The following is a 24,788-nucleotide window of genomic DNA, read 5'->3' on the forward strand; positions in this document are numbered from 1 at the left end:
ACGATATCGTTATCTGGTTTTAGTATTAGGGTTATTTAGTGTTAGTGTTAACATTGTAGGTATGTGTGTCAGTCAGGGTCCAATCAGGAGACAAAAAACACAATGTAATTTGAACACAGAAGGTTTTATATAAAGAATTGTCAACCATAACAGGAGTAGAATAACAAGGAATTGGATAGTGAGATATAGAGAACCCTAAAGAATAGAGGGGTAGCGGATATAAAGAGCAGCTACTACCGCTGGGACTGAGACAGAGTGTCCGTGAAAGAGCCACCAGCTCCCAGGGCTGAGATCTAGACCTTATTGAAAAGGGCACAACCATGGGTCACCGGATGACAGAAAAGTCACTGAGGCTGGAAATTCACTCTCTGGAACTTTCCAGAGATCTGCCCTCTAGGGTGCCAAGGAAGGCTCTTCATGGGGAAATTTCTCACTCTGCTACAGAACCACACAAGGAAGAGGGGTTGTTGGTGAAGCTGCTGGCCACCATGCACTGCAGGACGTGGAGATATTGCACATGCTGCAGGAGCCTGCCAAGGGAACAACCTGCTGCTTTTTGATGATGTCAGCTCAGTTTGACTTTTCTTCCCCTCTCCTTAGAAAATCCCACAGCATGTAGGCACTGCTCTTGAGTTTATGAATATCTTTTTTTCCTAAGCCAGAGGTATTTTCTCCTTTCATATTTTGTTTTTTTCATCCTCCAATAGCCTTTTACTCTTTAGGTTGCTGCCATATTTTCATCTTAACTGTCCACCCTTGGCAAGCCTTCTTTACCCCGTAGCTCACCCATCTGGTAAATGTTTCTGAGGCCCTTCTTGATTTCCTTCTTCAGTTTCAAAAGCTTCTTCAGTCCCTTGAAAGGAAGAACATAGATGGATTGACAGATGAGTATGATCTGACAGATGAGCCCCTCTGGCACAGTAATGAATTATGCAGGTCTGAAGGACCCTGAGGTGGCAGAAACATGATTGGTGCCAAAGTATAGTTCCTTAGTGGCAGTGTTTATTTTGGAGACTGCTAGACATGTGAGTTGAAGTCTGGATAAACAGATATTGTGCTATCACTTTGGGTCATCCCAGGGTAACACATTGATATCTAGTATCAGAATCTGGAAACAAATAGACAGCAATGAAAGTGTTTGGAAAACAAAGAAGATAAGGAAACAGGAAGCAAAGAGAAAAGAAAGTGGCTTTAACCACCAGCCATTGCATAGAAAATGTTGCATACCACTCAGAGGGTAGAGGAAACACACCTCAGTCCAAATGGGCTTGAAGTCCTTTCCTTGCAGATGTAGGTCACAAAGCTTGGACTGGAGAGCTCTAATTTAGACTCCTGGACCCTACCTCATTTCTATGGAAGTTTTCTGGAATGTGGCTCACACAGAAGGAAGTCAACCAAATTTTTAAATGCAGACGAAAGACTAAATTGAGGATGGAGATACGTGCGTGTGCCTCCCTCCTCTTTCTTATGGCCCAGCTGTTGGAGTCTAATGTCCAATGGTTTTCAAAGCATCTTGCAAAGTATGTCTCCCCTGCATGGCAGAAAGCAAGTGAGGAAGACATCTGCAGTCTACAATGGAAAGACCCTGGCTTTCTGATCCTAGTCCTGACTCTTATCATTTTCTATCTTTGACAAAGACTGTTTTCTCATCCCTGCTATGGGGAAACTAATACCAGGTTCAACCTCTCTTAAAATGTAACTTTATGTAATCATATAATTTGTATGAAAGAACTATGTAAACCATAAAACACCAACAATTTTTAGGCTCTGTATTAGCTTGTGGGGCCTGTGATAAATAAGGAAGTGATTCTACAGCCCCCCAGGAATCCAGAGCTTTCACGTAATTTGCATACATTCAGTCAATAAGCTTTTATTTACTATAGGTACTATGCTCAGTAGTCTCTGTCTCTGTCACCAGGGAGGGCACAGACTAGTGTCTGAGACAAATTACTCCAATTAAGTGCCATCGTGATGTAGATAGCAGCTTAGAATCCTCTGTCCCTTGGATATTCAGGTGGTAGGTTTGAGGGAAGATTTCAGAAGGCAGATGGAGGAAGGGTTACACTGCCTCAACACACACAAAAAAGCTTAAAATGAAACAGTAAGCATCACCATTCTCTTTTTTTCACCACTTTTATTGTGAAATATAACATGCATACAGAAAAGTGCATTGAACACTAATTTACAGTTTAACAAATAATTACCAAATAAATATCTGAGCTACCCACCACCCAGGTGAAGAAACAAAATATTTCTAGCTTCCTAGAAACCCACTCCTTTCCCATGTGCCTGTCCCTGATCGTATCATCCCTCCTCCAAAGAGGATGAATCATAATAATTATTTCTTTCCTTTTCTTGGAGTTTTACCACCAAAGTTGGATCCCTAAGCCATATAGTTTGTCTGTTTTTGAATATTATGGAGAGAATCATAATGAATATATTCTTCTATGCCTTGATTCTTTCTAAAGATTAATCACATGTAGAGTTAGTTTATTAATACCCATTGCTGTATAGTGTTCCATTATGTGACTATATCACAGTTTGTTGTTTGTTTGTTTTGTTTTTTGTGGTTTTTTTTTGCGGTACTCGGGCCTCTCACTGTTGTGGCCTCTCCCGTTGCGGAGCACAGGCTCGGGATGCGCAGGCTCAGCGGCCATGGCTCACGGGCCCAGCCGCTCCGCGGTATGTGGGATCCTCCCAGACCGGGGCACGAACCCGTATCCCCTGCATCGGCAGGCGGACTCTCAACCACTGCGCCACCAGGGAAGCCCTCCCTCTCCCTTTACTCTTCACGGGCTTTCCCCCTAATAAGTCCCTTGCATATCTGATTCCATTTCGGCACCTACTTCTCGGAGGACCCGTGTCCTCCGAGCAAACATGCTGAGCAAGTGAAGAACCATCCATGTTGTTATGTGTAGCAGTAATTTGTCCTCTTTTATTACATAAGTATACCTCAATATATGTATCCATACTAATTATTGGACATTTGAATAGTTTTCAGCTTGGGGCTCTTATTTTAACGTTTCTGTACATGCAATCTTATGGTGAACACGTGCATTCATTTCTCTTGGGTATATGCCAAGGAAGTGGAGTTGCTGAGTCATAGGTATATGTTTAGCTTTAGTAGATACTGGTAAACAGTTTTCCAAAGTGGTGGACCAAGCTACACTCCGACAGCACTGATGAGAGTTCCTGTTGCATATAATATTTTTACAAATTTAAACGTAAAAGTTAACTAGTTCAAAAGATAGATGCAAAACAAATGTATGCTATAGCATCCTAGCTTCATGTTTAAGTTACCATTTTTAAAACTGCTCCACAGAAAAAATGTTCACATACCCCAAAATGTTAATAGTGGTTATATTAAAGGGAGAAGGGAGATCACAGGGTACCTTTACCTTTGACTTTGAGAAATATCTGAAATGCTTTACAACGAATATATATTTCTTTTGCTTTTAATTACATTGTCTTGAAAAATGTTACGCAGAACCAAAAGGCTTATGATGGAAACCAGCAGTCTCCTCCTACACTCCTCCGCATCCCTCAGTCCCATGCCTCCTAGCTTGCACTCCGATAATTGCTTTCTTGCTTCCAAAGATGTGTTGAAATCCCTTAGCTGCTGCCGAGTTCTCTTTATTCTTGTGGGTTTCTACCTTTTCCATCGCTTTATTGTAATTTAGTGAGATTTCAAGAGGGAGAGGAAATTCATATGATCAATCTGCCACTTTTAATCATACAATCCAGGCTGATTTTTGGACATTATCATGGTGAATGGGATGTATCAAAAAATAGCGGCTTGTTTTAAAGACATCATTCTGGTGATTGGGAATAAGGATGGTGAGAATGCACTGGGGAGGGGATCACCCAGAGGCTTGCTTAAAGAGCTGACAGGAGGGGCTTCCCTGGCGGCTCAGTGGTTAAGAATCCACCTGCCAATGCAGGGGACACGGGTTCGAGCCCTGTCCCGGGAAGATCCCACATGCCGCAGAGCAACTAAGCCCGTGCGCCACAACTACTGAGCCTGCACCCTAGAGCCCGCGAGCCACAAGTACGGAGGCTGTGTGCTGCAGCTACTGAAGCCTGCACGCCTAGAGCCCGTGCTTCGCAACAAGAGAAGCCACCGCAGTGAGAAGCTCGCGCACCACAACGAAGGGCAGCCCCCAGCCAAAAATAAATAATAAATAAATTAATTTTTTTAAAAAGAGCTGACTGACATGGTATTAGGAAGACACAGAGGTAGACTTCTCACCCAGCTGCAGCAGGATGGAGACGACAACGTAGAGGGCACAGAGAGTCCATTCCTCAGGGTCACAGCCCACATCGCGGGGCTGCTCACCCCACTTCTGCTCCAGGATAGGCTCTACCTGGAAGGAAACCCACCAGACTGTAAAATCTAGAAACAAGGAAATACACCAGAAATGGCAAATATTTGGCCGCACTCCTTAATCCTGAGCCCATGGCAGAGGTAGCAATCCACCATGGCACTCTTGCCTGGAGACCCTCAAACTCTCAACATAGTGGCAGGCGCTGCTGATCAGTCAAGATGGGGCCAACTGCCCTCCTGGGACTAACAGTTTTCCACCCCCTTTCTTGCCCATAGGCAAGAAAGTGTGAGGTCCGCATACTGCAAAAAAAAAAAAAAAAAAAAAAAAAGGCTGCATATGACAGAACCTGCTGGGCCTTCCATCTGTAGCTCCCCGGAGCGCCGGACCTCAGACACCTAGGACCAGGAGATGGGGGAGATAAGCCCGGTCCCATTATAGCAGGTTGTCTTCCCACTGGCTCCTCCCTCTCTCTGCCCCAGTTCTTCCTTGGGCCTCTTAGTCTTCGCTCTAGATCCTGCAGCTCTTCATCCTTGCTGAGGCACTTGGTGAAGCAGCTTAGCACCTCTTTGCTCTCCTCAGTCGGATCCTGGAGGACTCGTACCATGTCCTGTATCCTCTCCTCCATGCTTGGGAAATCCTCCAAACTCAAGGACTTCCCAGTAGAGGCAGAAATTAAGAACCCCACCCACCCAGCCTAGCAAGCTCCATTACCAAGGCCCCCCAGACCCCATTCTTTATCTATCTTTCTTCTGGAGACCACCTCTCTGTATATTCCCTTCTTCTAGTCTTTTCCTGTTAAAATGAAGCATCCTTCTTCCCAGACACCCACCAGCATTGCCTCCCGCTGACCCCACTTCCACCTCCCCAACTCACCCTCAGTCTTGTACCAACCCCCAATTCTTCTCCATCTGCAGGAAATCAAAGCTTATGTCATCCTTTCCATTCAAAGTGCAAGCTTTGGGCCCCAGCAGGAGTAGTGAGGATTTAGAGGAAGTGAGAGCAGTGGTTCTCAGCCTTGACTGTGCACGAGAATCCCCTGGGGAGTGCCCAGGCCCGATGCCCAGACCAGGCCACACCCCCAGATCACTTAAGTCAGAATTTCTAGAGGTGGGACTCAGGTATCACTACTTTTAAAGTTCCCCCCAGGTGATGTCTACAACCGATGAGAATCACTGTGTTTAGAGGAGACAGATGCAATCTCCAGAATGAAGTTGAAACCTGCTTTGGGCACTGCCCTACCCTTCTCCTCCCAACGAGCTCCACTGCCACACACACATATACACACACACTCACACACACTCAGCTGCCCAACCTGAGCTGCACTTCTTGAGGCCAGAGGGCTCAAGAGTGAGGAGTGCAGCTACCCTGAACACAGCTGGCTTCCATCCTTACCTAACCAAGATGAACCGCCATCTTTCTCCGCAGAAAGGAAGAATAATCTCAGAGAGTCTTCAGGTCACCTCCACCCACCTGTGGACCTTCTTGTCCCAGTGGTGGAAGTTTTCAATTCTGGACTCTGAGCCCTCACTGCCCATGCCAGGGAGCCTGCATCCTCATCATTGTGTGTAAATGACAAAGCACTATATTTACAGACCCCTTCCTACACCCTCAGAGATAGGCAGGCGTAGGATTATGCCTAGATGATTGAAGGAGAAATGGAAGCCCAGAGAGGGCCGCTCAGCAAATTTGGATCAGGGCAGGAACTGGAATCTACCCCCCGACTCCTCTGTTATGGCACTTTAGTCTCTTTTGAGCTAGCAAGACCTTGCCAGGACTGAACCTGCAGCCTCTACAACTTCCAGAAATTTTTCTTGAATTTTCTACTGAATCTAGACTTCTCTCTACTCCTTCACAAGGCCTTTTAGGCAGTACAACCCTTATTGGATTCAGGGAAAGACTCTGAAATTCCAGAGGAAGCCACATTCAGAATCATAGGAATCTCCTGGTCTAATCCTGGTTCTTTTTTTTTTTTTTTTTCTGGTACGCGGGCCTCTCACTGTCGTGGCCTCTCCCGTTGCGGAGCACAGGCTCCGGACGCGCAGGCTCAGCAGCCATGGCTCACGGGCCCAGCCGCTCCGCGGCATGTGGGATCTTCCCGGACTGGGGCACAAACCCATGTCCCCTGCATCGGCAGGCGCACTCCCAACCACTGCGCCACCAGGGAAGCCCCTGGTTCATTTTAACGTCAGCATAACCATGGCTCAGGAGGCTGTAGAGCTAATGAGTGGCAGAGCCAGGACTAGGCCCTGAGACCGTCTGACTCCTAGTCCAGTGCTCCTTTCAGCACTAGTGCTATTGTGTGAGAACTGGCCAGGCAATTCAAGTGTGCTTCCTAGGCCAGTAACCCTTCAGTAAGGGCTGTGAGCCCAGGATCCAGCACACTGACCTGCACAGAGCAAGTCAAAGTTGGCAGAGCCTGGAAACCCTAGGTCAATATGCAATCCAACCTACTTCTCCAACAGGCAGATTTTTCTCCTGCCCTTACCACAGTTCCCACCTGCGTGCATCCTATTACATTCTTAGCACTAAACTCTATAATCCCAGGCCATTTGTTATTCTCTTTTTTAAAAATAGTATCCTTGCCCATTCTGGAATGATGAACAGGAGGCCCAGAAGCTCACTCACCTTCTGGAAAGGATTTTTCTTTTCTGCCCGGGAAAACCTAATACCTAAACCAGTTTGTAAAAAGAGAAAGAGAGAAAGACCAGTTATCAGAAAGCTCCGTTCTGGGACTTCCCGGTGGCGCAGTGGTTGAGAATCCGCCTGCCGATGCAGGGGACACGGGTTCGTGCCCCGGTCCGGGAAGATCCCACATGCCGCGGAGCGGCTAGGCCCGTGAGCCATGGCCGCTGAGCCTGTGCGTCCGGAGCCTGTGCTCCGCAACGGGAGAGGCCACAACAGTGAGAGGCCCGCGTACCGCAAAAAAAAAAAAAAAAGAATCCACCTGCCAATGCAGGGGACACGGGTTCGAACACTGGTCCGGGAGGATCCCACCTGCCGCCGAGCAACTAAGCCCCGTGCACCACAACTACTGAGCCTGCGCTCTAGAGCCGTGAGCCACAACTACTGGGGCCCCCACGCCTAGAGCCTGTGCTCTGTAATAAGAAGCTCACGCACCGCAACGAAGAGCAGCCCCAGCTCTCAGCAACTAGAGAGGGCCCGCGTGCAGCAATGAAGACCCAATGCAGCCAAAAATAATTTAAAAACTTAAATTAAAAAATAAAAAATTGTTTTTAAAAAAGAAAGCTCAGTTCTCTCTCTGTAAGGTCCTCTTTCTCCCCAACCTTCCCACCCTGCCCTCCAACAGAAAAAAAAATACTGGGAGAGAGATGGGAGTTAACACTTCTAGGGACGAATTAGTGTCATGCTGGGGCAAATCCTGGGTCAGTGATGTCTGAGCAAGGACCCTTCATCACCCTTCTTCTCATTGCCTGGAACTTCCCTCCACCTTCCAGCTCACCAGGGCCCCTCCAGGCTGACATAGACCCCAGCTGAATCGACCCCACCCTACTCATGTGTTCAGGCTCCCCCATCCAGCCCGCCCCACCCGGCCTTGCTTACCCGTACCCTCTGCGTTGCGGAAGACGAGCTGCTTTACTCGATAGCCCAGGACCTTCTCAGGGGTGATGGTCACTTCCGTTTGGTGCTAGGAAAAAGGAGCTCGGGTTGATTGATCCCTAAGTGCTTGACATAGTTATCTTGCCTGATCTCCCAAACAATCTTGGGAGGTAGACATTTTTATCCCCATTTTACAGATGAGAGAACTGAGGCTCTGAGAGGGTCAGCAGATGAGCCCGTTTCACAGCAGTAGAGCTGAAATTTGAACACGCATCTGACTCCAAAACTCACGTAGTTTCTACTTCATTCAACAAATATTTATGGGGAATTCCCTGGCCATCCAGTGGTTAGGACCTGGCGCTTTCACTGCCAGGGGTCCGGGTTTGATCCCTGGTCAGAGAACTAAGATCCTGCAAGCCGCGTGGCATGAACAAAAAAAAAAAAAAAAAATGTAAAGAGGACAAAACATGCCTGTTTTGTTCCAGGCATCGTGGCTTCTGCCCTCCTGCCTCCCGGAAAGGGAGGCAGGCAATGAACAAGCAAAAAAACCCCGTGTAACTATGAACCGTGGGAAGCGCTATGAAGCAAATGAAGACAGGGCACCACTAGAGAGTAACAGGGGAGAGACTGAGTGATGCCACACAGACTTTCTTGGGGCAAGAAGAGAAGTCGTAAGAAGGCCAAGGAGCAGGCAAGACTGCTCAGAGAGGTCTAAAGGAAGAGCTGAAGGGCGCGGCGGCTGGGCTGGCAGCCCCTGACCTGCAGTGTGTGAGCCCAGCTGGCTCTCCCACAGTTCCCACCTCCCAGGATCCTAACCTTGTGTTCATATTGGAGGCCAAAACATTTCATTGGGTCCCCCAAAATATATTGCTTTTCACTTTTCAGGATTACAGTCTTTGTCGTCTTCAGAGTTTCCGTCACTAGATAAAGGTCTTCTCTCATCGCCTGGATTGACTGGAACGTAGGGAGCAGTTTCCTCTTCAGTTTTCTGGAGGGAGTAAAGGGGGAATGAGAGGGGCCCCACCTCCCAGGGACATTTCTCCCTCCCCAGCAGCTCGTTTCTATTTGAGATTAAGTGCCTCTGAGGTCGGAAGACCACAGCACCCCCCTCCCAGTTCACTTTACCCACTGTGGGCGGGAACAGGGTGCAAAGTGGGAAGGGAACCCGCTAGCATTTCTGGAAGATTACAGTGTACCAGCACTGTGAGATACTTCACACGTCATTTCATTTAACCCTCACCGCCCCGCTATGATGTAGGCAGGATTGCATCCGTTTTTCATATGACAAAATTGAGGCTTAGAGACAGGTAGTGAATGGTCCAAGTTCACACAGCTAATAAGTGTATAACTGGGATACAAACCCCAGTCTGTATGAATCCAAAGCTTGTGCCCTTCCCATGGCACTGAGATAGGTATCTGCCCAGTCCACAACACTCCCTTCTCTGAGAAGGGGCTCCAGCCCCCTGCACTGGTCTCGGGGGCCTGGTTGAATTGTCCACCCTTGGGGGTCCATGAGGCATCTCTGATTTCATAAAGAAATTCATTTGGTGACTTAAAACAGCCTAATGGGGGACTTCCCTGGTGGTCCAGCAGTTAAGACTCCACGGTCCCGATGCAGGGGGCCCGGGTTTGATCCCTGGTCAGGGAACTAGTTCCCACATGCGTGCCGCAACTAAGACCCCGATCAGCCAAATATAAATATATGTATAAATCTACCTCCCTCCCTTCCTGATGGAGCTTCTGGTATTTGCAACCAAAAGACCCCCAAGAAAGTCCTACATCCTTGCCTGAGCAGATCTTCCTCTAACTACCCTCCCCCACACAACTCTATTTACACACTCCACATAGTTTCACTCTAGAAACAACAGGCATGCTGGAAAAATTGAGTTCCCTCAGAAAAACTGCAAAAGCCCCCTCCCTAGCAATACTGTGGTGGGTAGGGGTAGTTCAAAGGACCAGTACAATTTCACTGTAAGGCTTTCAGTTTTTAATTAAAAAGGAAAAACAAAAGGCATCCACCCTGCTCAGGGAGGGCTAGCCCAGGAGAGCGGTGGGGCCCCCTCCCCTGACCCATCCACACTTTCCAACAATTGCAGCTAGGGAAGAAGACACCAATACCAACCACAACATGACTGCTGAGGAGGAAGGCTGGTGATATCCCTCTAAGTCCCTTGGAAGGACCATGCCCTCAGCTATCAGAACTTCTGTGGCACTTGATTGGTGCCACCCTGGTGGGGTGGGCTGGTGGCACTTCCTGTGCAGGAAACGTTCAACGGGGGTGCTTTGATTTCATTGCACTTCACTTCAGCTCTCTTCCCAAGTACTTACCATGTGCTGGGGATAAACAGAGAAGTTAGTAAAGTCAGTCCCTGGTCACAAGTTGTTCTTCGTGCAGTGAGGGGAGGGAACATGGAAACCAGTGGCTTGCCGCAAGGCGGAGTGAAAACAGGCACAAAATACAGATGTGAGCAGCACAGTATAGGAAAACAGAGGAGAGTGGCCTCTCGAAACCAGACAGTTTTGGTCCAAGCCAAAGTAATCGATCACCCTGGAGGACAGCAGGGAAATGAGTGAATGGAGGACCTCAGAAGAAGGGCTGCTGGAGGCTGATCCTGGAAGAATGAGAAGGCTCCCTGAGGGTGGAGAAGAGGAGGGCATGCTTGAGTGAAGGAGTGGGATGGGGAGAGCTAGGAGGAGGGTGTGGGAGGCTGCACCAGCCAGGGGCCCCCCACCTCAGATGTCCTTGGTGCCCAAAATGGGCTTCTCTCTCTCTCCCTCCCCCTTGCTGCCCGCATCCAGCCTCACTTGTTCTTAAGGGAATCCAGGAATTTCTGGAGTATCTGGGTCTTTGATAACTCGATGCCCTGCTCCGGGGACCTGGAGAATGTTATTACCACTTCAAGTGTTTTTTCTTGGGGTAATTTCACTGTCCAACTTCCCTTTGAGTCTACGCTGTCCATAACTTGGGACGTAACCTCTTGACCTGGAAAGAGAAAGGTAAACGTCACATTGAGGCTGACCCAAAAAGATCTCTCTCTAGAAAATCCTCCCTGGTGCACCCCGTCCTGGGCTCCCCTCCACGATCCCCTTCTGAGGAATTCTTCCAGCTGTGGATCTCCAGCCAATGCTGTTCTCACCAGAAGTCATCACGCCTGGAGACCACTCTGCCACCTTCTTACCAAATGACCTTGGATAAGTCACATCACCTCTGAATCTGTTTCCTCATCTATAGAAGGAGAAATTTTTTTTGGCCACGGCCTGCAGCATGTGGGACTTTAGTTCCCTGACCAGGGATCGAACCCATGCCCCCTGCAATGGAAGCTTGTTGTCTTAACCACTGGACCACCAGGGAAGTCTCTATAGAAGGAGAAATATTAATAGTACCTACTTCCCATGCTTGAGGACATTAAATAAACTAATGCAGTTAAGCACTTAACAAAGTGCCTGGCACACATACTAAATGTTCAGTAAATGTGAGCTAGTCCTATATAACTATTTGAGAGGCTGAAATGAGACAAGGAAAAGCAAAGTGAAAGAATGAGGAGCCCCTGACCTTTGGGAAATAAAAGTTAAGCAGAGTTCAGTCTCTGTTTGTGCGCACTGTGCAGGTGTAAAGTGAGGCAAGTCTGGAAAGTTGCCCACCCAAGTGGACTCTGCCCAGCCTTGCAGATGGCCTTGCATAAGGGCGTGGACTCCAAGTCAGTTGCTGCCCTGGAGTTAGTGGAGCATACGCTGCCAGGCTGAGTGCCCTTCTCTGAGACCTCCCAGTTCGGAGCCTACAGAGCAGGGAGAGCTTCTACTGCTGGATTTTGGGGGCAGGGCCGGATTTACAGAGAAGAAATGCATTTTGAAACTGGTGGAAATATGACAGACCTAGAAATAGTGCCTGAAATCAGTCCTGTGTGTGTGCCGCTAATGTCTCAGGACCCGATTGTTTCTTGAGTAACGTAAACGTTTGTGTGTACTTTATCAGAGAGAAAGAAAAATCAAACCTTATGCACACAAAGAATACAGCATGGGGGAATTCCCTGGCGGTCCCGTTGTTAGGACTCTGGGCTTCCACTGCAGGGGGCATGGGTTCAATCCCTGGTCAGGGAACTAAGATCCTGCAAGCCGCGCGATGCAGCAATCAGTCAACCAATCAATAAAACAGTATGGAGGAGGGGCAGGGGGAAAGAGTAACTTGACAGTGGAGAAACCTGACGGGCACTACCTCAGCCAGCTGACCACGGTCAACAACAACAGTGATAAGTCATGTTGATAGTAGGTAACCTTGATATGATGCGATGGGAACAGCACTTTACCTCTGCAGTCTTCCTCCCCCAAACCCATTACCTAGGTCTATCCATAAGAAAAAAATCAGACAAATTCCAATCAGAGGGGTGTCCTACAATACGCCTGACCAGTACTGCTCAAAACTGTCAAGGCCATCAAAAGCAAGGGAAGTCAAAGGGGAGCCAAAGGAGACGTGACAACTACATGTAACGCGATGTCCTGGATGGGATCCTGGAACAGAAAAAGGACACTGGATAAAAACGAAGGAAATCTGAATAAAGTATGAACTTTAGTTAATTAAAAAAACAAACAACTATGTACACCATCTACATCATATAGTTAAAAAAATAATAATCTGTTTGAAAAGGGAGCAGGCCAAGTTGCTGAAAATCAATTTAAATTACCAGTTCACCTCATTCTTAAGGATTATTTTAGTTTGGTTTCACCTCTCCCTCTGAATTTTTTTATGCAAACAGACTTTCCCTTAAAGCAAGTTAACTGACTTAGTCAAATTTTTTTTCCATAATTAAACTTGCCCCTGCCCCTGGGGAGTAATATGATCATTGTAAAACATCCTAGTCCTGCTTTAAAGTTTTCTTCTGTTTCCAGTGAACTTGTCTTTTTTTTTTTTTTTTTTTGAGAATTAGCTTTTAGTAAATTGACTCTTGGCAATTCTCAGTTTCAGAGAACTGACTCAGTGTCTTTGAAAAATACTAATCTGAAAATTTCCTAAAGTCCCTTGCTTACTTAAACCCCACTTGTGGAAAAGCCTACCACCTCAGAGTATTCTGGGCACCGCTCTTGGTCACATGACAGCAGTACCAGGCACGTGGCAGGTGCTCTAAAACTATTCAGTGGTGGTGTTAGAATTCTTTTCCATCTCTTGGTGAGACCCAAATGGGCTTTGGCAGAGATGTCTGAGCTGTAAAACTCCTCACCATGAGGCGTGAGGTGCTGCAATAGGTCTCCAAGTGAGGGTTCATCAACACCTATCCTGGGGCTTCTGAGACCCAAGAAACCCTAGGAGTTGCTGAGCTTGGAAGCAGGGGGATGGAACAGACTTCTCTGCTAAGGCCTTTGAGCCCTTAAGGGAGTTCTGCTCACCAGCAACTTCCCATTCAGCCATGATCTCCAGGAACAGGAAGGGATAATAATAATAACCGCCACCAGTAGAATGATTGAGGCGAACTTTTATTGAATGCTCCTTCTTGCAGGCACTGTGGTAAATGATTTACGTAATTTATCTCTTTTGATTCTTGCAACAGTCTTCTTGAGTTGACAGATGAAGAAACAAACTTAGATAAAACCACTTGTCCAGAGGTCACCCAGCTGGTAAGTGTGGCAGAGCCAGGTTTCGAAGCCAGATGCCCCCAATTCTAAAGCCTGAGTCCTTTCCTAACCACTAAGCAAACTGCCTCCATTTAATTATCCATTTAGATGATAAACATTATAACCACATGAGAAGACGTCAGCTAATTTAAAAGCGAATTATTTACAAAGGAAAAAAATAGGAAAGACGACCACTGAGTTTCCAATAAAAATAAATTTCCATTTCCCCTATTCCCTTCTCCCCATGCAGCTCTCCCTTACATTTCTTAAATTGAGGTGTATGGACATGTACATACAAATACCACGGTTTCTTTTTTGACTGGTTGACCTCGTTGATAGCAATGGGGTGTTGACAGTGGGGTAGCGTAGGCGTGGGCAAAGTCTCTCACCCACCTCATACGGACCTTGGAGCCCAGGAACCAGCTTATCAAACAGCCCTTCACCCTTGTCCATCTCCAGGATGTCCTACACGGTGAGGAGACCTCTTATCATATTGGTATCCAAAGAAACGTCTTCTCTCCTTCACCAGATAGAAGCAGTGGAATCTGTTAGCATCAGTGAGGCTTCTGACAGCAACCATATCCCCACCAGTGTCCATGTGTTGGACCACAGGTCTTGCGATTTTCTCAAATACCGCAAGCATGGTGCCTGGACTAACTGGGAAAAGGAAGCCCATTGCAGTTTGGGGGAGGGAAATATTGGTTGAGGTTTTTAAATCTTCTACCTTTGGCAGCTTGGGGTCGAGAAAGAACCAAAAGTTCTAGGCCAAGCAGAACGGTTTGCCATCCCTGTTTCCAGAAGGTGTGGTGGTCACTACACACTAAGGTGGGATGGCCATCACAAATGCTGGATTCTCCTCTGCCCCTTGTGGAACCCTCTGGAGGAAAGCTGGAGTGGTGACTGCCCAGTGGGAAAGCGAGATCTGTTTTCTGCATCTCCCACAGCAGAGTTGCCCCTTGCTCAGAGGGGCCTGATGGGTGGGAAGGCAGGCCCACCATCCCCAGCCAGACGTTCACCAGTGCTGATGAAGAGGACCCAGGAACAGATGAGGGGCATGAACGCCGGACCTCACATTACCAACCCCAACAGATGACTCGCTTGGCTCTGACTCCTGGGCCTGCCCCCCTTTCCTGTTCTGCAAGGCAGTTGGATGATGGCCCCTACCAACCATTTCCCAGTGAGATGGTCATACACTGGCCTCAGAAGGAAACAAAAGAGAAAAGGTAGTACTCTACCTTTGTAGAGTCCAGTACACTGGACCCACGGTACGCGGGCCTCTCACTGTTGCGGCCTCTCCCATTGCGGAGCACAGGCTCCGGACGTGCAGGCTCAGCGGCCATGGCTCACGGGCCCAGCCGCTCCGCGACACGTGGGATCTTCCCGGACCGGGGCACGAACCCGCGTCCCCTGCGTCGGCAGGCAGATTCTCAACCACTGCGCCACCAGGGAAGCCCCTCCTGGTCTACTTTTGTCACCGTCTTGCCTGCCCTGCGGGACCCTCCATGGGCCCACCACCGGGCCAGCCTGACACAGCTGCTCCTCCCCCATTTCTATTCAGCAGCAGCTCTTGTGTCCCCCACCACGCTGGACCCTTCGGGCTCTCTTTCCTCCAAATCCTTCTTACTCTTTCCCCGTCCATCCATCATTCTGCATCTCCTTCCTTTTGACATCTCCTTCCCTTTCTTCAGGCTCCTTTGCCGCCCTCCTGAGGCCAGATCACCTCTCACAGTCCTCCTGGCCAAGTTCCCCTAAGTCCCTTCTGGCTAGCTCAGGCACCTACTTACCCGTGCTCCCTTCTCGGCCCCTGCCCCCATCGCGGTGGACAACTGTCCACTCACTCCCCACCTAGGGATTCATCTGGGTATATGCAAAGGCTGTGCCCAGGGCCACAGTCCATCTCAGGGGCCACCCACCTCTTTTTTTGTCCTCAGCTACTCACCAAAAATGGAGGTTGTAAGAGTCCCCTCTGTGTAAGATCTCTGCTCAGTTCCTGGCCACTCTGTCTCAGGAAATTATAATACGGAAATTGAAAAACAAACCAAAAAAAAACTGGAAAGCTAAGTGCCCCACGCCTCTCAGGCTTTTAGATAAGCCACATTATGGCTGGGGTGGAAGCAGACAGGCCAAAGGCAAGGAACCAACCCTTCCCTCCTCCTGGACCCAGGGAGCAGGTGGGAGATAGATGACAGATATACACAGAGGACACTGCACTGAACGCGCCCGTAAAGACTCCTCCCTCTCCTGGCCATGTGAGCCTCAGTAAGTCCTCTTCCCCTCTCACTCATGCTTATGGCGGGGAGAAGGAAGCAGGAAGATTCCTCTGAAGACACAAAGGCCAGGAGGAGATGCAGCCCTCCAAGGCAAGGAAGGGCAGTGAAACAGGGGAGGAATTCAGAGGAAAGGACTGGGCACCCCTTGGGACTCTGGCTTGTATATGAAGCTGTTGCTGAACTGACCTCCTCCCTGGCCATGTCACAAGCTATCCCTCTGCCAGCCCAGCCCGGCTGAAGCCCAGAGGTGTAAGTTCTGTCTGAGGACCAGCCAGGCGAAGTCCCAGAGCAAAATGCTGCTCTCTGGCCAGCTTGCTGCCTCTGCCGGTTCCCCACCAGCCCCCTCCAGCTTGCTCTGCTGGAGGCAGCAGGAAGAGCAGAGGTCCCAGGGGCCCTCCCACCATCCAGGCAGAGGGTCGGACTGATGCTGCACAACTGCCCCCTCTCTGCCCGCTCCAGGAAGCAGAGGCCAAACTCAGGGGAAATAGGAACACACTGTCCTTTATTTGTGTTTCTCAGAATACTGTACAAAGGGAGTAAAAATCCTATTCACACTTTGCTTAGAAAGATTTTGAGGTCAAAGTTCCTTATGATACGTGGGGTGGGGGTTGGGGGACCAGGACGCAGGAAACAGGGCCGCTGCCACCTCTCCCTCAGCACCCTGGCACTCACCCCTTCTCAGAAGTAACACGGACCCCAGTCAGGCTGGGGAGGGGAGAAGGTGGCTCCTCCCCGCCCCTGCAGGTCACTCCCTGGGCCTGCCGCTATCCCGCTTGAGAGGGACCATGCGGGACTCTGCAGCCCACCAAACCCGTTTGGAGGTGGCCTGATGGCCCCAAAGGTGCGTGCCACACGAGAGGCCCCGCCCCGGCACAGTCTGCACAGGAGGTTACCGGGTGAAGGGCTGCGGAAGGGCCCCACCATTCGTCACTTCTGTCCCATGTCCCCGCGGCCCTCACACCACCGCAGAGACGGGTGTCAAACTGGACCTGTGCTTACGATGACGCACAGGCCCCTTCCACCCATCTCCACCCCCTCATGCCAACCCAGGAGCTTCAAACCCATAGCAGCCTCCCTTCCCATTACCCCCACCATGCTGTGGGTAAGTGACCCCTCCAAGCCTGCCCCCTTCCCTGACCACTTCCCGAAGAATGAGGTTGGGTCTGTTCCTCCCCGCCCCCCCGCATCTTACATGAACCCCCGCTGCTATGCGAGCCCGGTCCTTTTCAGTCTCAATTCACCCTCCCCACCCCTGCCCCCAGCCCCCTCCCCACCTCCACCAGGGCCAGGAGGCTGAAGCCCTGGCCCCCTACCTCTGGGACCAGGCCATGCACACCCAGCCCCACCCCCCACACACCTCCTTACCCTCCCCAGCCGCACCTAGTACCCCAGGGGGGGGCTGTACGGGAGCTGTCTGACTTGAATTAGACAATTCTCTACCCAGAGGGATGAGGCACTCTCACACAACTGCTTTCGTGTATATATAAGCACACACTAAGTGTCATCCTAAAGACTTAAGAATTAAAGTGAAACAAACTAGAAGCTGTACCGTTCCCTCTGGCCTGCTCACAGGGGTTAAAGTGCTTTAGCAGGCCAAGGAGGGGCACGCGAGCAGGGGGCTTCCCTGGCCTCTTGTCCCAACCTCATAGGTCTGTGCTCAGCCCAGGAGCCCAGCCCGTTCCAGGAGCACCCCCCTGAGGCAAAAGGAAAAGATCAAAAAAATCAGGAGGGGTCAGAGCCCCAGGGGGGCCCCCCCCAAACTACTGCAGGTCTGCTACTGCGGGAAGTGAGGGGGAAACTAGGGCCCAGCGGCTCAGCCCCCCGTCTCTGGCGGTACCCAGCGGCTCCTTCTGTCTTCAGCATCACGGCACAGGCTTCCACCCCTCCCCTGCCGTCCCAGGCAGCGGAAGGGGCTGCACCCTCAGTACTTATTGATGCCAAAAATCCGGACTCCGTGGAGCTGGGGCAGCTTGGGGATGAGTACACTCATCAAGGACACAGTGTTGAGGATGAAATGGATCTGGTCGTACTTGGTGTAGAAGCTGGTGAGGAAGTACCTGGGTGGGGAAGGTTGGGGGGCAGGTATAAGGCTCTGTTTGGAAGACGCCTTTCTCCCTCACTCCCTGGTTGGGGGAGGCAGATTCCTGACAGCTGAGGAGTTATGGGAAAGACACCCCCCCCTCCCCAGAACAGAAGTAGGGTGGCAAGATCCGAGCGGCTAAAGAAGCCCCTGCTGACCCAGTCCCCTTGCTCTAGCCCAAGCCCATGGGCCAAACTCACTGGCAGGAAGAGAGCCCCAACCGAGGAAAGACAGGACCAGGGAGGCACAACCTGAGCCCAGCATAAGACCCAGGAACACCCCAACTTTCCTTGCTTTGCTCATTCCTACGCCAAGAGCCGCCGTTGGCGAGGGCTTTTCAGCCTCGCAGGGCCCCAGGGTCCCCCCGGCCTTGGCCGTCCTGCCGGCGCCCCGCTCCCCCCGAGGCACTCACAGCACGATGGGCGTGATGGTCAGGAATTTCCGAGACGCCGTGAACTGGACTCCATAGTCCATTTGCTCCCAGTGGGTGAGCAGCCTCGCCTTGCCCTGGTCTGGGGTCTCAAAGGGGGTCCCCTTCACCGTGTGCAGGAAGATGTACATGCCCTGGAGGGAGGGGCCTTTGTTAGAGGATGCAAAAGGCCAGAGGCCCTCCAGCTCAGCTCCTCCACCTCAGTCACAGACGTGGGCTCCTGGTGATCTGGAGCCCCCTCCGCTGGGCAGGGGATGCGGGCTGGAGGTCAGGCGGGAGGAGCTGGGAGCCTGGCCAGAAAATAAGGGGCCCACCGGGTGAGAGGGCAGGCGTGGCATGAGGAGAACTCTCGGGGAGGTGTCAGCCACAGAACCAGCACGCAGCTGCCAGCCCTCCAGCCCAGGGCTAGGTTCCCTGTGCCTGCCAGCTGGCAGGGGGCAAGCAGATGGGAAGGAACGAGGCCCCTGCTTGCCCACCAAAAGAATACCAGGGGGCTTCCCTGGTGGCGCAGTGGTTGAGAATCCGCCTGCCGATGTAGGGGACACGGGTTCGTGCCCCTGTCTGGGAAGATCCCACATGTCGCCTAGCGGCTGGGCCCGTGAGCCATGGCCGCTGAGCCTGCGTGTCTGGAGCCTGTGCTCCGCAATGGGAGAGGCCACAACGGTGAGAGGCCCGCGTACCACAAAAAAAAAAAAAAAAAAATACCAGGGAGCAAGCAAGTGGTGAGGGAGCAGAGAGGGGCAAGAGGAAAAGATGCTCTGAGATCCTAACTCGGGAAAGAGGCATTTCTGCCCCGGGCTAGGACCTGGGTCCTCTGGACTCTTTAGGGCCCTTAGTTCAGCTCTCCACGGCCCATCTTCCAGGTCCACAAGTCACCCCACCCTAGAGGTATGGACATATCTGCAGATCTTATTCCAATAAAGAGGGGTGGGGTAGAAAGAAGAGGGTGGGGTCTGGGCTCTGGTGACAGGTGCCATCAGCATGTCACCCTGACACCTGGCCCACGTCTGGCGGGCTCCCATCCTCCTCAGCCCCGCCAAAGGCAGGCAGCGACAGGTCCTCACCATGTTGTGGATGAGGTTGGTGAGGGTCCAGACGACGGGGACGCTCACAAAGGGGATGCTGAGCAGCACGACATGGAGAAGCCCGATGGCCAGCACGTAGGAAAGCCAGATGCCACGGCTGTTCATCACCCGCGTGTTGGGGTTCACCTCGCTGTGCGCCGTTCCCACATTCATCCTGCTGCCCCTCTCCTGCCACTGTTCTGCAAACAAGCAGCACAGGTGAGGCGGGCCGCACCACTCTCCCTGCCCTCTCACACCCTCCAAACCCTGCAGGGGAGGAGGCTCTGCTCTCCCCAAGAACTCCAAGCAGGTCTACCATTTTGATTCTCAAGCGAGGAGGCCACAGAAAGTCCATGTAGACTTAACTCCGTTCATTTCTCACTGCTGGGTTGGGTTGGGATAAACACCAGGCTGCTCCGTACATAGTCCAATCAGGACAGTGCCCTTCCAGGCACTGGGACTGCCTGGGTGGATAGGTCATCATCAAGAGGCATCGAGCCCCAGAGTAAAGAAATCACTGCCCATCCCGCAATCTCACCCTCCAGAGGGTCCTCTTCTCACGAAGCCCAGGGGAGGGGAGAAGAGGCCTGTGCCCTAAGAATCACTCAGCATAACCCCTGCTAGACTCCGTCTTGCTGAGGGTCTGATTTAAGACATCTCTACCCCTGAGCCCCCCACCCTCCGGTTAGAAGGAATAAAAGGAGAGGAGAGCAGTCAGTAGTGGATAAAATATTTGGGAGTCACTGCTTCTACCCATCTCCCCTAATTCTCCAATCCTGGGTTGGACTGGCAGGGTAGAAAGAGAGGGAAAGGGAAGGAAAGAGAAATCAGACTAGAGACAAACTTTGCCCAGACCTGGAAGCTGCCTTGTTGGTGACACAAAACAACCCATCCAGATGTTTTATCCATTTGGCAGCCACTCAGGCTAACCCTCGTGATGCCACCCATTTTGCTGCCAAACTACCAGGGCCCTTTTCCCCACCAGAGGAGAGGCAAGGATAGAGAACATAGCCAACATCTACAGCTCCCACGGGTGGCCAGAGCCCACATCAACATACCTCTCCCAGGGATATAAAACCACATCTGTGGCCTCTCTCCTGCCCCCCCCCCCGCCTTTTCTCTCTGCCCACCCATCCTCACCTAGGCCTCCTTTCCCAGCACCTGTTTCCAGGTGTAAGTTAGCACCATGCCTTCCCCTGCCCAGCTCTAAGGGCAGAAGCCCTGCAGCAGGAGGAACCAGGAGGGCTGCCCTTGATGCCCATGAAATAATGCAGTCCAGCTGCATTCCTGGATGCAGGTAAGGAGGGAAACGAGCAGCCCCGTGTCCAGAGCTCAGCTGTCCCCAGATCCCTGAGGGCCCTGCGACCAGCAGGAGGTGGGGGCAGATGGCACCTTTGTACTGGCTCTCCTCCCTAGCTGAGGGAAGATCCTGCCTGATAAAGACCCTAAGTTCATCACCATGATAACAGCCCCATCTTTCCTGGGGATACAGAAAGGGGTCCCAGATGAGGGCATCCTGGAAGTGCCCAGAAGGTCACCTCCCTCACCCTGCTGCAACAAACCCCCTCAGAATCAGTTGCCCTCTGTCTCTGGCTAGGATCACAGAGTCTGCATAGGAGCCGATTCTCAAGAATCAGTTCCCTACTTCCAGGATAATGGGAACAAGTTTCCTCCTTTCAGATGGCTCCAAGTTTAGTGACCTCAGGGGAGATGTGACCCACAGCACACTTTCCCAACATACAAACATACATGAGATGGCCCAGGGTGCATCCCAAAGCAGCGATGCTCCTGGGGCCCACCAGCTCAACCCATTAGGCTGGATCACTGGGCCTAAGAGAAATCCAAGGAACTAGAAAACCAGGAGTGGCTCAGTTGTTTACCTTCCCAGGGCCTTAGGGCTTCAGTTACCCTACAGAGCTCCTGGGACACCTACTGCACAGAAGCCTCCACCTGGTGGACAGGGGGGTCCGGGAGACTGGCTAGGAAGTGAGGGCTCTGAAGGACTTCATTACTGACGAAGGAGAGAGAAAGAATTCCCCAAGTCGACCAGAAACTGCTGTCCCTCCCCACTTCTCCCTAACCTAGACCTACAAGGGTGTAGGAGTAGCTAGACCTCTAGCCCTCCCTAGTGTTTCGTCCAGGAGTGTTAAGAGCCTTGCTGAGTTCCAGATCATCCTACACTCCTTTCTGGCTGTATCAGGGCATCCAACGAAGCCTGCTGAGTCTGGGAGGGGCCCAGACCTATGACTTAAATGACGCCCTGGGAAGCTTCTTCCTGAAACCTGAACATTAAGTGCCCTGAGAGCAAAACATCTCAGGACCCCGCCCCCCAAAAAGAGGCCCCCCCCGAAAAAAGAAAAAAACAGAAGAGGTCAATAAACTAAGAAAAAGACTGGCAGCAAGAAGCACTCTCGAGACTTTTGTGTGACTAAGGGTACATATCACCTCTGCTAGTGAAATAACCAACTGCCCCTGGCCCAGAAGGGGAGAAACGGAGAGAAGAAGCTGTTGGAGATACAGCAGGCGAACAGCAGCTGAGCCTGAAAAGTTCTGCTGCCACAGCTGGCAGCTGGCAGGTGGCTGCCTGTGTCAGTCCCTGATGTGGTTTCACAATCTGCCTCAAACCAGAGCCTGCAGCAACTTTTTTCTGTTAACTACTTTCTTGCTGGTGACTTTCCTACTCCTTCCCTCCGTTCCCCTCTGGCTCCGTGTACAAATATCTCTGCCTAGCCGGTCTGTCAGACACCTAATCCGAGGCCACAGTGCCAGCAGCCAGGTGAGCGCTTCCTAATCTCTCCCCCAAGTAAGGGCAGCAAATCTTTCGCCTTCTGGGTTGAGGAGCACAACGCATCCGAGCCTGCAACCTGGATCCCAACGGGGAGTCCCTGGCAGCACGCCACAGTGCCATTTTCATTCCGCCCACCCCGCAACCCGCAGGGCCACAGTCGTTCACCTCGCAGCTCTGGCTCTGCCTCCCGTACTCGGGGTGGCGGTGGGAATGGAAAAACGGCGAGTACAGGAGGGAACCCACACTAGCACGGGGAGAGGGTGAAGCGAGGAGGCGGAGTTCTCACTATTGTTGGGGTTTTCTGAGTGGGACTTCAAGCCGAAGTGGGGGGCCTCCGCTCCGTTGCCCAGCCTGGGACCTCGCACTCGGAGCCTGGCCCGGTCCGGAGCCCCACCCCCACCCCCACGCGTTCACCCAGCCCTGGAAGCGAACAAACCTTTATCCCCGAAGCCCAGCTTCTCCCCGCCCCCCACCCCCAGACCGAGCACTCCTCCTCTACGCCCCAACCCGGGCCTCCTGCCCGCACTTTCCCCTTTGGGCATCCCTTCGACTGATGCACGCCCCGCCCCCCGCTCGGCTGATGCACCCCCTCCACCTCCGCTCACCCTGTCCCGGTCCCCTCCAGCCACGGGCGCCTCCCCAGCAGCCCCCACCTCCTTTCCCGTCTCGCCTCTAGCCCCAGGAGGCTCCCAGTTTAGCCACTCCGAGGCCGCCCGTCCGAACTCACCGTGCAACCTGCGGGGTCGGAGCTCGAGGCCCGGGAGGGGTGCCCGGGGATGAGGGCCGCTGCTGCTCCAGCAGCTGTAATAAGCCGCGGCGGCAGCCACCCCGCTGGCAGCTCCGGCCGAATCAGCGCCCCGCGCCGGCCCCCATTACGTCACCGCCCAGCGCCGGCCCGCCCGCCGCCTCCTGGGGGTTGTAGTTTTTTCTTTTTTAACCCCTGCTCCAGCCCACGCCTCGCTGGGGCCGCACGGAGCTTTCAACAGCAAGAGAAACAAAGATCAGTTGGTATCGCTTTGGCGCAGAGCAATGCCTGTTTCGGCGTCTGCGCGCTGCATGTGGGGTTTACTCTTGCCCGGTTTTGCTGGCGAGGAAACTTGGAGTTTTAAGTAACTTGCCACAGCCCTCGGCTGGGTCCCCCCAGAAATTCTGAACTCAAGTCAGAGTTTTTCATCTACACCGCGCTGCCTCTGCCCTGGCCCTCCAGAAACCGACTGGTGCAGCCGGTGCTGGGACCTCCTGGAAGCGGGTTTTTCACAACGTTGCTTAGGATGAGAGTCTGGAGGGCAGAGAACGCAGTCCACAGCCTGTCTGCTCCTCAGTTACACTTGACCCAGGCTGGCCTGGGCCAGGTCACATCCTCGGCCTCCCCACATTAGAAATTGGAAGAGGCTTTGGGAAGACGACCTGATGAATAGCCGAGACCCTGAGTCCCAGCCCCAGGTCAGCTGTTTGGCTTTGGGTGGGAGGCTCTCGGATCTGCACTTTTCACCTCTGCATGCTCTAAAGGCAAGGGCACAGATTTTCCTGTCAGGTAGACTTAGCAGGCACTGCTTCACCAGCAGTGTCACCCTGGACAAATAACTTCTCTTAATCTCCAAGTGAAAACCTACCTCCGAGGTTATGGGAATTCAAAAGAATGTCTGTTGCATGGTAGGAAGCTACTGCTGTAGGAGGTTGAACTAAATGGCTCTTGAGGTCTCCTGGGTCACTCCCACTCTCCATGTCACCAAGAGTGCCTTGTTTGAGGAGTTTCCACTCCCCCGACCAAGCTTCTGAGTCCACTCTATGCACAGCAGGGCTGGAATAGCAGGATCAGGTGATGTCATGACATGCCAATCTGACTGGCTGTAAACACACACTGAAGGTGAGGGGACAAAAGGAGAATGCTGGCCCAGGGAACCTGGGGAGGACTCCTCTGTTACCTCACCCATCCCTCCCCAAGGGGGCTGCCAGGGAACAGCTGTCACAAAGCAGGAGTGGGGCCCCCAGAGGCACCTAGTGGGCACCAAGCAGGTGGATATCTGAACCACTCAGAGCAGGAGAACAGGCAGCTTCTCGAATATTTCCAGGGCCAGTAGCCCAAGAGCACTCAGCCCAAGACCTAAATAGTCACCCCAGAGTCTGAAAAATTTTTGCCTGTGTCTTAAAGAAGTTCCTGCTGGTTGGGAGAGGCCCCTTTCCTTACAGTCAGCCTTGTGAAGAAATAAGCAAAAACGGAGTGTTGTCCTTTCCTTAGAAGCCTCCCCAGTATTGAGGCAAAAAAAAAAATGTCTCTTATTTTTCCCAAAGTGAGCCTACTTGTCTCCTTTGACTTTTCTCTGGGATTCTTCCATCTTCCCTGAAGTTAATCAAGCTCTCTGATCTTTGCCAGTTTCCTCACTCTCTGTGAAGTTCAGTGCCCCAGACTGGATCCACGTCTCAAATAAAGGTCTGACTAATGCATAGTCTTAACAGAAAGATTATTGGACATGCCATGCCCTATTAATAGCTCCTGTTATCAAGGGTTTGTTTTGTTGGTTTTTTTTTTTTTACAACGGGAATGAACAGAGTACTGACTCACTCTAGGTTTGTGGTAAATTGTGGATCACTTTCTGCTTTATTTAGCCTGAGTCCCTGTCATCATCTTTCTCCTCTAGCTCTCTGCCTTCATAATTATCATGTCTTCA

General features: G+C 51.6%; 2 protein-coding genes across 3 annotated transcripts; both read right to left on the minus strand.

Moving 5' to 3' along the window:
- Positions 1-190: 190 nt before the first annotated feature.
- Positions 191-15,390, minus strand: GSDMB (gasdermin B). Its single transcript, XM_067020841.1, is given in 8 exon segments — positions 191-853; positions 4,250-4,364; positions 6,951-6,994; positions 7,893-7,971; positions 8,700-8,871; positions 10,689-10,866; positions 13,892-13,964; positions 13,966-15,390. Coding segments are annotated over 8 exon segments (930 nt in total). The 5' UTR covers positions 14,164-15,390; the 3' UTR covers positions 191-782.
- An 850-nt stretch (positions 15,391-16,240) lies between these two features.
- ORMDL3 (ORMDL sphingolipid biosynthesis regulator 3) lies at positions 16,241-22,995 on the minus strand. 2 transcript variants are annotated; one of them, XM_067020842.1, is made up of 4 exons: positions 22,855-22,995; positions 19,332-19,531; positions 18,250-18,401; positions 16,241-17,814 (listed from the first exon to the last, which is right to left on the minus strand). In XM_067020842.1, exons 2-4 carry the CDS (start codon positions 19,503-19,505, stop codon positions 17,679-17,681), a joined length of 462 nt encoding a protein of 153 aa, XP_066876943.1. In that variant the 5' UTR covers positions 19,506-19,531; positions 22,855-22,995; the 3' UTR covers positions 16,241-17,678. The 2 variants fall into 2 exon arrangements, with proteins under 2 accessions (XP_066876943.1, XP_058903450.1); XM_059047467.2 differs by having other exon boundaries at positions 19,332-19,526; positions 22,855-22,980.
- Between the last annotated feature and the right edge of the window lie 1,793 nt (positions 22,996-24,788).

This window comes from Kogia breviceps, chromosome 19, assembly GCF_026419965.1.
Source record: "Kogia breviceps isolate mKogBre1 chromosome 19, mKogBre1 haplotype 1, whole genome shotgun sequence".
In the NCBI taxonomy this organism is placed as follows: domain Eukaryota; kingdom Metazoa; phylum Chordata; class Mammalia; order Artiodactyla; family Physeteridae; genus Kogia; species Kogia breviceps.

Excerpts from the sequence above, each read along its gene's own strand:
- ORMDL3 (XM_067020842.1), bottom strand. The coding sequence starts at position 19,505 with ATGAATGTGGGAACGGCGCACAGCGAGGTGAACCCCAACACGCGGGTG. Across the intron at positions 18,402-19,331 it reads CCAACCTCATCCACAACATG|GGCATGTACATCTTCCTGCA; the intron begins GTGAGGACCTGT and ends CCCTCCCTCCAG. Across the intron at positions 17,815-18,249 it reads ACCATCACGCCCATCGTGCT|GTACTTCCTCACCAGCTTCT; the intron begins GTGAGTGCCTCG and ends TTCCCCACCCAG.